Source organism: Pagrus pagrus (assembly GCF_965226575.1).
Source record: "Pagrus pagrus genome assembly, chromosome: 9".
In the NCBI taxonomy this organism is placed as follows: domain Eukaryota; kingdom Metazoa; phylum Chordata; class Actinopteri; order Spariformes; family Sparidae; genus Pagrus; species Pagrus pagrus.
The window spans coordinates 32,135,154-32,147,988 of NC_140193.1; the positions used below are offsets into that span (position 1 = coordinate 32,135,154).

The 12,835-nt window shown below is 43.0% G+C and overlaps 1 protein-coding gene across 3 annotated transcripts in view; it reads left to right on the forward strand.

Annotated features, from left to right (window-relative positions):
• The window catches only part of fhip1b (FHF complex subunit HOOK interacting protein 1B), an 82,093-nt gene that overhangs the window by 45,451 nt on the left and 23,807 nt on the right, over positions 1-12,835 (forward strand). For all 3 annotated transcript variants that reach the window (XR_014623271.1, XM_084362040.1, XM_084362039.1), the window contains exons 8-11: positions 5,707-5,876; positions 6,596-7,987; positions 9,410-9,588; positions 9,881-10,043. Coding sequence is in view for 2 of the 3 variants with exons in the window: in XM_084362040.1 (XP_084218166.1) it covers positions 5,707-5,876; positions 6,596-7,987; positions 9,410-9,588; positions 9,881-10,043 (1,904 nt within the window). In the remaining variant the exon portion in view is untranslated. The remainder of the gene's footprint in view (positions 1-5,706; positions 5,877-6,595; positions 7,988-9,409; positions 9,589-9,880; positions 10,044-12,835) is intronic.

A 12,835-nucleotide genomic window follows, 5' to 3' on the forward strand; every position in this document is an offset into this window, starting at 1 on the left:
CTCTGCATTATGCAGTCAACGTAGCTAAAGTTAGCTCCTTTTGTTGCTGTCGTATGTATTAGCCCAACACTAAAATCGTAAGCAACATCAGCTTGTAGCTAACGTTAGCTAGCTAGCTATGATAGACTACTGACATATTAAACGTATTAACATGTAAGGTTACAGTTTACACGCAGGCCAACGTTTACACATACTGTGGATCTAATCCATATAGCAGTGTTCACACATGCACTGCTACCCTGGGCTGTTTGGACATTAGCCAGACGAGCTTTACGTGAGAGGTGGACTAATTCTTGTGTGCTACACGTGTGAAAGCCAAGTCCACTGTTCAGAGGTCATGGGAAGATTGCATACATCTGTGAATATGGTTTGTATTCTATTTGTGAGCCGATGTTGTTAGATGGTATTTATGTGATGTTCACAGCAGAACCACACCCTGCTGTATCCACTATTTCTAGAGTCTCTCTCTGACAGGTGAGTGTAACTTGATGCTGGTAGCAACATGGATCAGACCACTGTTATTAATGTAATATGTATTTTTGATGGCTACATTTCATAGGTACATGTGTCCTTATTTCATTTCAAGTTGGTTTGCTCTGTGTGCATGAATGTGTTCCTTAGCAGGGATACAATACAAAAAGGAGTGGCATCATCTCATTAGCTGCACCAGGAAAATGCTTCAAGTATTGGCCCTAACATTCACATGTTAGCCTACCACTTGAGCTATTGCATATTAGTAAGACATTTTTTAAGAAAGTAGAGTTTGTAGTTCAATTCATAATCTGACTCTCAGCTGACCACAGTAGAATGTGGGAAACATTGCTGCACACAATGCACCTACCAACCCCTTAAAATAATAGCTTGCCACCGATCACATAAGTTCCCAGGAGTCTAACCCCAGACTTCTATTTTTTTTACATTTTTACACAGCAACAGTCCTGTGTTGTCTTTTAGAGAATTAATATTTTTTTTATGCCCCATAAGCACATTCAAATGTAACTTTATGTCCTGTAAACACATTGAAAATGTACCTGTAAATAATTTTTTCATTTATTCATTCATTCAACCTTTATTGAAATCTCGAAAAATCAATGAGAGCAAGCCCTCATTTTCAATTATGTCAAGAGCACAAATAAAAAAAAACAAGTAGGTGTAAAAATCTGACAACAAACAGAAACAACAAACATAATCACAGAGTGAATAAACAGAATGGGTACATAACACATAACAGATAAGAAGCAATATGACAGAATACAAATAAAACGAAATCAAAGTCTTAAACTGACCTATAGGTATAACTGTATCAAGTTTAAATGTATGTTGTAAAATGTTCCAAGTGCATGGAGCACTGAAACTGAAAGCAGTTTTTCCAAATTTAGTGTTCACCCGCGGAACTTGGAGCATTATACAATCACTAGAGCGTGTTGAATAGTGACTCTGTGACCAGTTTGATAAAGAGCTGATGTATGGAGGCATTTTGCCCTTCAAGGCTTCAAGAAGAAACAGAAACCAGTGGCTGTCACGTCTTACTGTTAAAGGTGCCCATCTAACTTTTTCATATAGAATACAATGATGAGTGGAATAACTGTCACCAGTAATGAATCTGAGGGCGGAGTGATAAATCGAGTCTTAGTGGAGTAAGAGTGGAGGCAGAGGCATGTCTATAGACAACATCACCATAATCCAGGACAGATAAAAAGACAGCTTCAATGATCCGTTTCCTACAGAACATGGGGGAAGTAGTTCTGTTTCCGTATAAATAAAAAGAAAAATTGTGTATTAGTGTATTAATATGAAATTAAAATGTGAGTTTCTGATCCAACCAGATACCCAAATATTTGTATTCAGAAACCATTTCAATACTGTGTCCTGTTAGAGTGGTAACATGCAGACATGAAATTGGTTTTGTTTGCATTGAGGACTAATTTCAGGTTAAAAAGAGAATCTTGCAGTTTGTCAAAAGCTTGCTGGAGAATTGTCATGGCTTCATGTGCAGATTTAGCACAGCAGTACAGGACTGTATCATCAGCATAAAGATGGGCATTACAATTTGTTATAGAGTATGTAATATGGTTAATATAGACTGAATAAGACTGGACCCAGTATTGAACCTTGCTGAACCCCTTTAGATAATGGTATAAACACAGAACGATCATTTCCTACAGTCACACATTGTTCTCCATGAGACAGGTAGTCCTTGAACTAATAACCTGTGCGAGGACCTATTGTATCTGTAAGGATTATTATTCTTTTTTTTATTCCTTCCACGGGATTGCATATTTGGCGGCCTGAACATACCCCAAAACTTACCAAACTAGGACCATATGTCACATCTGCGCGCCGCTGTCTGATTTCAACATGATTGGGGGTGGGTGTAGCCAGGGGACTCCATAGCGCCACCTAACGTCGCAACAAAAAGTCGGCCATCTTGAATGGCATGTGGCGATTTTCATTTTTCTGACGCATTTTTTGGGACTTAAGGATGTTCGCAGACTCACCAAATTTGGCCCGTAGCTTCTTACCCATGAGTATTTGATACCACAACTGCCCTCATGCGCAGCACGACAGCTCAGCCCCTTATGGCTTTTCCCATGCATTTTTTTTTCATTTCTATGCCTCGTACTTTATGTAACTAGTCCTACAGATTCAATACCACAGACTTCACACTCACTAAATAGCATCTTCAGACCTTGATGATGACACCTTGTCAAAAGCTTTCGCCTCCGATATACCTGGTGGGCGTGACAGTGCGGTTAATTTCAATGACCCCCTTATGGCTTTTCCCATTCTGTACGGACCCAATATGTCTATGCCTCGTACTTTAACTAACTCGTCCTACAGATTTAACACCACAGACTTCACATTCCCTCAGTAGCATCCTTAGACCTTCAACAGTCTGCGTTGTGCTTGGTGGGCGTGGCGGTGCGGTCAATTTCGATCCTTCGCCATCGCACAGGAAGTCCTTATAACTTCAACATACAATTTCCCATCTACACCAAATTGGTCACACATGTAGAGGGCTTGACCCTGAATAGGTCTATGCATTTATACTGTGTTAAGTGAACAAATGACTCCATAGCGCCCCCTGGAATATTTCAAACTTGAAGCCCCGCCTCCTACATGCACACATTTTAACGAAAGTCGGTACGCATATGTATCATGACCAGACACACAAAAAACCCTCTTGGACCCATACCCTCAGTCCAACAGGAAGTCCGCCATTTTCCTTCAAAGTCAATCCTTCGCCATAAAGCAGGAAGTCCTTATAACTTCAACATACAATTTCCCATCTGCATCAAATTGCTCACACATGTAGAGAGGCTCGCCCTGAATACGTCTCTGCATCAATACTGTGTCATATGTATAGCACCACCCACTGGACACAGGAAGTCACTGAATATGTCACTGTTGTGTTTTCAGTGACACGGATTCCAGTTAGGTAGGAACCTTTCCACAGACAATGGGCGAGCACACATCTGGTTGCGCGCACCACGACGGCACCACAGCCCGACGTACGTGGGGCGAGGGCCCGTTCATTGCTGCTTGCAGCTTTAATTATTATAATTTTTTCAGACATTATGACTTTTCAGTCACAGGAGCTGATGAGTTGGACAGGTAAAGTTGTAAAGTAGTCTGAAAGTTTCACTAAGCTGGAACTTCCTACTGTTACACCAGGTACTCCAAGGTGTTCAACAAAAAAACTAAAAAGTAGAGCTTGTACACACCACTGTCAAAATGCATAGTAAATAAACAAACAAAAAAACACATGAAAAGCATGTAAATTACTCTGAAAGTGACATGTTGCTAACCCCCCAAAAAAGTCATATTGATAAATATGAAATGACTGTAAATGGCACAACTCTGATGTGACAGAGGCTATTTCTGGATGTTTTCAGGAATATTTGTCACTGCATAAAATGCAACCTAAGTTGTTGTGTTATAATAAATTGAAAATAACTTCAAGGTCCTTGAAAAGCTGTATTTACTGTCCGATAAGTAATTGTGCTATTCTTTCTACAGGACAATCACTGCCAAAACAGTAGAGGATTGAGACAGCACCGCCATCAGCAGCCAACACTGATCTGTGTTTATATCAGTCAAGAAACCTCTGGATGTCCTTCCTGTATATTGTTGTTAAGTTTACTTATATTGTCGAAACGATAAAAGGTATACTATTTTTGTTGTTATTTATTTACATGTGTTCCAAAAAATTCAATAAACAAGAGTCTTACCTAATTCAGTTGTTATCATTAATGCATCATGTAAAGTGTAAGAACTGTAATGGGATGGTTGTTTATGCTGGAAGTGTAAAGAAAAGGCATTTATCATTTTCAAGACTTTATTCAAACAGTTTAGAGATAATGCAAAACAAGGAGTAAATACAGTACGACAAATAAATAGGTGTCAGGCAGAGTTCAGCACTTGATGTGATTGCTCCAAACGTAGTCCTTGAATTCTGGCCTGTAAATCAATAGATGAGCAACATGATAAGATATTTTTATGGAACAGAGCTCGACTGTCCTCAGCATACTGTGAACATATACACTTTCAGTGATGAATACTTTATACATGACTTTTTTTCCATTTTCATCTATTCGTGCTTTTGACTTGAAGTACCAGCCCTTTCTCTTTACATTTTTCTACTTAAAATGCAACCAAAGCCACTTACTGTGTCTAATGTTATGCACCAAAACACAAATCCAATTTGTAAAAAACTACTTGGCAAAAAAAGTGATTCTGATTAGTGTGCTTCTGTGTCCAAGTTATGCCAAGTTAGTATGCCTGGTCAATATACTGTACAAACACAAGTAGTTTAGTTGTAGGTGGTGTTTATCAGAAAAAAAGCACCAGTAATGTTATACTTTAGATGCAGACCTGCTCATGTGCAATCCTTTGAGCTTGAAGATCTTCTACTCGACGTATGAACATCTGCTCCTTGACCTGTCGCCCTCCCACGTCCACGGCCTCTGCCTCCACTTCCTCGGACACTGCTGGTTGTCCTCCTGTCGTCCTCTCTGATGTGATGATGTGCTTTGCTCTGGCGTGTCTTCGTCATCAGAGTCAATGATGCTCTCATCATGGAAGCTCTAACATGCAAAACATATCATCATGAGTCCAATACAATGTTCATGTTTGTCTGTGAATCACTGAGGGTAACATAAAAAAGATTTAGCTGGCCCACCACTAATCTTGATGTTTTAACTTTGACATATCTAACGTTACCATAGCCAGCTGCTGCTAGCTAACCAACAATGAGTTACAACATCAAAATACACTTTCAAAACAATGTCTGAATGCTAACAAAGCTAGCTTGACAGCTATCAGTACTGGCAATGGCTATGTTGGTTGTTTACATTCAATATGATAATATTAGGTGTTTACTTACAAGCGAATGAGACATGAAGTAGTTACTTGTAGTTAGATGTTGTGATGAAAATTATGTACTGATACACTCTCCTCCCCACTGCATGTGAGGACTCAGACTCCGTCAGCAGTTGTCAGACAGTGCGTGTTCATGGTTTGGGGAGAGAGGCCTGAGTGCAGGGGGGTTTACTGGTTGGATACTTTAAAAATCTAGCCTGGGCTTGACGGTTTTTCATCTTACCAACCCCAGCTTTAAGGTTTCTAGTAATGTGTGTAGCCTGAATATGTAAACCATATAAATCCAGATTAAATATTTTCTGTGTGTGTGTGGTTTGCTCCCAGGTATCTGCTGCCCTGCACTCATGTAATGCTGAGTCAGCGTCGTGCTATCAGGGAGACTGACATGTACGGGAAGTCAGCGGACAAGTTCCTGTCGCTGATCCCAGAGTGCTGCCGGCTGTATGCAGTGCCCTCTGCTGAGCGGGATGAGGACAATGCATTCTGGGGCAAAGGTGAGCAGCAGACAGCATCCTGTTAGCTACCCAGGATGTTGTCAAGATCTGGATTAATATTGTAGCATACACACAAATGATACATTTTTGCGCTTCTGTCAAGTATTTTTAATAACAGGAACTGAAATTACAGGTCTGTTCCAGAGTGTTAGCAGTAGGCTAGCAGCTGTGTTATGATTTTGGCATCACCTGGACTCTGATGTGTTTTGTGATAATATATTTGAGGTTTTTTTTTAGCAGTACTTGCCTGCTTTGGTTACTGACAGGTGCACATACAATACTGTGTAGCTTGGGCAGTACATCCTATTCAGTGAAAATCATTTTGTCTGCAATGAATAATCTGATATAAATGAGCTATATTTCATTTAGATGAGGTTACTGCATAACAATTTTGTGTTATCAGATCTCATTAACATATACTAACATTTTTACAATATTTATCAAGTAATGTTAAGTTATTTAATGCCTGCAAATTGAGGAATTTTCAATTATTATTTCTTGTGACATCTGCTGAGTCAGAAATCAGAAAAAAAAATCAGAATCAGAGTCCTTTAGAAAGACCACATTTCTACATATAAAATCAAACGCAGGCAAACACTCATTGTGCTATATATGTATATATTTTTAAGCCTTGTGTAGCAGGTGAATTTGTTCTGATATTCATTGACCTGTGGTGTTAGAAAGTAAACTGTTTGTGTCTGTGTTATGTCATCCTACAGTACTGAACAGTACCAGCACAGAGTCTCCAGCCCCACCCAGACCCAACACCCCATCTCGATTATCCTTCTTTATCCGCCAACAGAGCAGTGGAGGTGGAACGGGTGGAGGGGGTCCATCCACCCCCACCAGCACGGAGCCGCTGCAGTCAGGTCCTTCCAGTTCCCAACCCCTGTCCCCTGACAGCCCAATGCACCAGCAGCAGGCTCACTCAGACTCTCTGGACTGGGACTCAGGTTACCTGGAGTACCTCAAAGACGCCCGGCGGGGCATCGAGCTTTGCTCCTGGGCCTGCCGCGACTGGTCGGCGCCCTATGATGGAGAAAACCCCTCCCCAAACACAGTCCCTCCACCCCCACCTCCACCTACCTCCAACCCCTCCATGGCTATGTTCCCTGAGCACTTCTCTTTCCAGCAGGGAGGAGGCAGTAGCACCCCTCCAGGCCACCAGAGGGCGGCCATTGTGGCCGCAGCACGATCAGAGTGGAGCAGCTCAGAGCGGGACAGCGGAGAGTGGGATGTTACGATTGGTAAAAACAACTGCATCAGCCTCACACCACGCTCCAAGAAACGCAGCCTGCAAAGAGAGGAGCTCTTGCCAAAGCCTGTTCCTTGTCTTGTTCCCTCCTCCCCGTCTTCAGCTTCTCCTCTATCGACCTCTCACACCAACTTGTCCCCAGCTCCTCACATTCCAACTTCTGCTATCACTGTTAGCTATCAGGCCATGTATAATGGGACAGGGGGGCAGGGGGACGGGTGCTCAGACAATCGGGACAGAGGACTGGAGGTAAAGAAAGTGAAGAGAGACTTGGGGGAGCAGCAGTATTTAGATGAAAACGCAAATCAAAATGGATCTCTTGTCACCTGCCCCTCCCAAAGCTGCACCGCTCTCCCACAATCCATTTTTAGCAACAGTGAAATGAGTGAAGTAAAACCTCTTTGCCAGATTCCTTCTCAGAGCTCCATCAGCCAGCCAACCTCTGACACCAAACTGCTGACCAGCGACACCTCAAACCCACACAGTACATCCTCGGATCTTCCAGAAGCCAACCAGGCACAACAATCTGTAGAGAGTCTCATCCAGGAGCTGCTGGAGCAGGCACCAGGAGGGCCACAGCTCCCCGCAGATTCAAATGGCCAGGGCATCAGCATCGAGGCTTTCACACAGGAGCTGAGGGAACTGGAGGACCGGGTGAAGGAACGCAGCAGAGCAGCCTGTCAGCTAGAGGAAACTGCCAGAGAGTCCCTCTCCGCTGAGCGGCGGGAGGAAGAACAGCACCTGTCCTCGGCCCTGGAGGTGAAGTTGATGGACGACACAAAGGGAGAAGGATCTGTGATGGGCCTCTGTAGTCCGGCTCGACCACTAAATCAGCCTGCCTCTCAGCCATACACAGGTGAAAGTCAGTTTGTTGATGTCATTCTGTTGCTGCATATGTGTTTTCAACCGAGAGTAGAGCTACTGTTGGAAGCATGATGACTTTATTGGTTGTATTTTTGTTATCAATGCCTAGTTGTGCACATCATCATTGAGGGGTGGTATTTCGTTTTCATTTTATTGGCGTGTATCTCTCTCTGACTATTCTATATGTGTGTACACAGTCATGGATCTAATATGGATCTAAAAGAGGAAGATCCAGTGCCATTTAGAATTTAATATAAGGGCTGTGTCCAAAATCTTACAACAATGCATATTGCAATACAGCACATTTTCTGTAAATTTAACCTATAATTTATATAAAATTGCCACATGGAAATTCCTATTTCATATTTAATTTAAATTGAACACTTTATTAATGAAAGGTACCAGAATGACTACAAAGGTGTCATATTCACTATCCACCATGCTTGTTTGTGTTACTTTCATGCATTTGTCCTGCCTGCATGAAAACAATTGACAAAAATATTGGCGTAAATAGTTTGATTTGTGCCATGACAAAGTAAACAAAATTGCATAAAATGAAACAATAACTTGAAGATGATTGTGACATTCGATAACGTCTTGGCTATTTTTTCATCAAAAAGCTACGGACTGGCTGTTGTTCACATCAGTTCCTTGGTCAGTCTCATCCTTCTGAATTTATTATTGTCAATAACACTGTATGGGTGTATGTCCCTTGTGATAATAAAACTGGAGGCATTTAGGGGCCAGTTAAAAGAAGCATCTAAAATAGGTAGTGAGGTGTGTGGTACAAGAAGCCATCTGCTGCATGTTTCAAAGACTACTTAAGGCAACATTATGCAGGGTAATCTGAGGTCCAGCTTCATGCTTTAACACTTGGATAACATTTCTAGCAGCAGGGTCATTCCATGCCAACTCACCCAAAATCCAGAACTTTTCCTAGTTCATGTCATGGATTTTCTTGAAAAGAAAACACTTGGAAAACTATTTATCGGGTTCATTGGACCTGGCAAAATCCTATATCTTAACAATTCTGTGTTTGTGTATTTAAAGCATCACCAATGGTTTAATTTTCACTGGAGAGACCCTAAGGAAACTTGCCAGCATTTATTCATTGAAATAGTTGTTGTTGAATGTTTACAGTAATCAAATGAATAACAGAAGGTCACTTTTATCCCGAGATATTAATTTTCTGAAATAATATCTGGTTATCACTTTTTTGCAACCTTTGGTTCTGTGTAGTATTAATGCAGTTCTATCACATCTAGAAGTTATTTTGTCCTGCATCAAAAAAATTAGTGGCACAGATCTTGCTAAATATAGCTTCTGAGCGGGAAAAAAACAATTATTGAGTTATTTTGACTGTAGTTGTCTTGTATCTTTCTGTTCAGTGATCCATCAGTCTCCCTCTCTGCAGGTCCATTCATGGTGGTTCTGTTTGCTAAGCTGGAGAACATGCTCCAAAACTCGCTCTATGTCAACATCCTGCTCACAGGCATCGTGGCCCAGTTGGCCTGCTATCCTCAGCCCCTCCTTCGCTCCTTCCTGCTCAACACCAACATGGTCTTCCAGCCCAGTGTCAAGTCACTGATACAGGTACACTGCACCATGCCAAACTCGGGATATATTGGCCGAGGCATCTTGTCTATACTATCTACTGAACTTAGCATTTCTAGACAAGGTACTCAGTAAAAACTTCTTCCCCTTCATTGCTTTAATATAGTGGAGTTTAATGACCATTCCAGCCTTTGAGACAGATGGTGCAGCTTCAGATTACAAGTCAGATCCTCTATGTCATAAATAAAATTAACTGTGTTAAACTAAAACAAACCATCTGCTTTTGCAAATCAATTAGACGTCTGACAGCTTTTTCCTTGAATTTCCCCAGGTCCTTGGTTCTGTGAAGAACCGGATCGAGGCATTTGCAGCCTCCCATGAGGACTTTCCAGCCATGCTGAAGAAAGCCCAGCAGTACCTGGTGGCCCGAGGCAAAGTTGATTGGACTGACTCGCCTGCAGCAGTTCCTCCCCTGCGGCGCTCTGATTCACTAGGTGAGGAGGGAAACTGGAAACTGGAGAATCTGCATTCAAATCAGGCAGACTACGACAGCTTTGAGTCAGGTTTTGCCATTTTATGCCTTTCCTTTCTCGTAGGGCTGGGCAATATGGCCTAAAAATTGAATCTCTGATTTTTTCACACAAAACTCGATTTACGATTTTAATTGATTTTTTTTCCTTCTTAAAAACAAACTACAAATGACAAAGAAATTATTCAAAGTATTGCTTTTATTTTAATGCTTTTATTGTAAACAAGATGTCCCTGCCATTGTTTACAGTGCACCTTCAAACTCATACACAGGACACACACACACAGGGCATGTGTACCATGATGATGAATCATGCATGAACATTTTGTTGGAATAATGTATTAATTTGATTAAAATGCATTAATTGCGTCATACATTAAGGGGGCTGTTAATGTGGATTTTCCCAGTGGAGCATTAGCCATTTAGTCTCCTACCTATAGCGTTGTGCGGCCTGTGTCCACAGCACTGGAGGTTTGGCTACCCATTGTCTTTCAGAGCTTTGATCATGTTGGTGCTGCTGTCTGTTGTCATAGAGATATGTCAGTCTTCAGCAAGGTTCCAGGAGCTCAGAGCATCTTTTAGCCCCTGGGCAATTAGGTCACTCTGTGGTCTTTGGGGAAGTAAGCTGTTTGGAGGCAGACACTTCGCAGAGCCCAGTTGTTGATAAAATGCAACGTCAAACTCATGTAGGGCTGCATGGTTCGGCTGTATCATAGGTCTGTTGTAGTGGAATAAAATGACACCCCCTCCAGCTCTCTAGTGATCTTTTCACATGTACATTTGTACAGGTGAGGCAAGGCAACTTTGGCAAAATACTTGCGGCTTGGTAGCACATAAGATAAGATAAGATGTTCCTTTATTGATCCCCCTTGGGAGAAGGGAAATAAGTAGCAGCACAAGAGTAAGTCTCAAAAATTGGAACAATAATAAAGAGATATTGGAAGAATAAAATAACAATTTGAACAAAAATGATTAAAAAAAAACTATTAGAATAAAGATAAACATACTATATACAGTAACTGTCTTTGTATGTACATGACATGTGCAATATATAATAAATGTGCCTTTGCAAATGTGCAATGTGCAGGGTTCCTGGGATAATAAATAACAACAAGAACAAAAAAAAACAATCAGTCTTTGTGACAGTGAAGTGTATGGTTGGTCCTAAATCAGTGGAGAAAGGAGGTGTTGGGAGCTGTGGTGGTGGTGTTGTGTAGTCTGAACACTGATGGTATGGAAGAGCCCCCCAAGCGCTTTGAGGCACATGGTTGGATGAGTCTGTGGCTGAACGTGCTCCTGAGTTGCCTCAGCTCGGCGTAGAAAGGGTGAGAGGGATTGTCCATTATAGCTTGCAGCTTTCTTCTCATCCTCCTCCTTTTCATCGCCTCCACACTGTCCAGTTTCATCCCCACCACAGAGCTGGCTTTCCTCATCAGTTTGTTCAGCTTGATGGCACCACCGCTCCTGATGCCACCTCCCCAGCACACTGCTGCTAAGATAATGACACTGGCTACCACAGACTGGTAGAACATTCGTAGCAGCCTAGTGCACACATTGAAAGACCTGAGCCTCCTCAGAAAGAACAGCCTGCTCTGTCCCTTCCTGTAGAGGGCCTCAGTGTTGTCTGACCAGTCCAGTTTATTGTTCAGATGCACCCTGAGGAACCTATAGGTGTCTACCATCTCCACCCCCTCCCCGTTTATGGAAACAGGTGTTGGGGGGCTCTTCCTAGTCCACCACCAGCTCCTTGATTTTCCCGATGTTGAGCTGAAAGTGGTTCCTGCCACACCATCCTACAAAGTTCTCGACTAGTTCCCTGTATTCCTCCTCCTTATTGTCTGTGATACATCCAACAATGGAGGAGTCGTCAGAGAACTCCTGCAGGTGGCATATCCGGGAGTTGTAGCAGAAGTCAGGGGTGTAGAGGGTGAACAAAAATGGTGAAAGAACAGTTCCCTGGGGTGTGCCAGTGTTGCTTGTCACCACATCTGACAGACATACTGTGGCCTGTCCGTGAGGTAGTCTAATCCATGCCACCAGGTCCTGATCAACCTGCATCACTTAGAGCTTCTCAGCCAGCCGGACTGGCTGGACCGTGTCGAAAGCACTAGAGAAGTCAAAAAACGTGATCCTCACCGTGCTTTGTGGCCTCTCCAGGTGCGTGTAAGCTCTGTGAAGCAGGTAGATGATGGCATCCTCCACGCCAATGTCAGTCTGGTAAGCAAACTGCAGTGGGTCCAGGCGCACCAGGGGCCTGAGATGCTGCAGGACCAGCCTCTCAAAGGTTTTCATGACATATGACGTTAGAGCCACAGGTCTGAAGTTGTTTGGAGCACTGGGGCATCCCTTCTTCTTCACCGGGACTATGCAGGATGTCTCAGCTTCAGTTTCAGCCTCGGGGAGAGGCCAAAAAGATGCATGAACACTTCTGCCAGCTGCTCCGCACAGACCTTGAGCACCCTCGGGCTGATGTCGTCCGGTCCTCTGGCCTTGTTGGTCCTGGTCCTGGTGAGCTTCCGTCTCTTGGCTGGTCTTGATGGTTGGGGTTGTTGTTGTTGTTGTTGTTGGGGGGAGGGGGGGGGGGGGGGCAGGGATAGTTGGGGATGTGGTGAGGGGATGATTGCCCTCTGGTCTGGACAGAGACCTGAGAGAGGGAGAAGGTGGTGCTGGGAGGGGAGGTGCAAAAGCTGTCATGCCTGGGTCTTGTGACGCCAGGTTCAGACTGGATGCCGAAGCGCCGCGATTAGCTGCGAAACG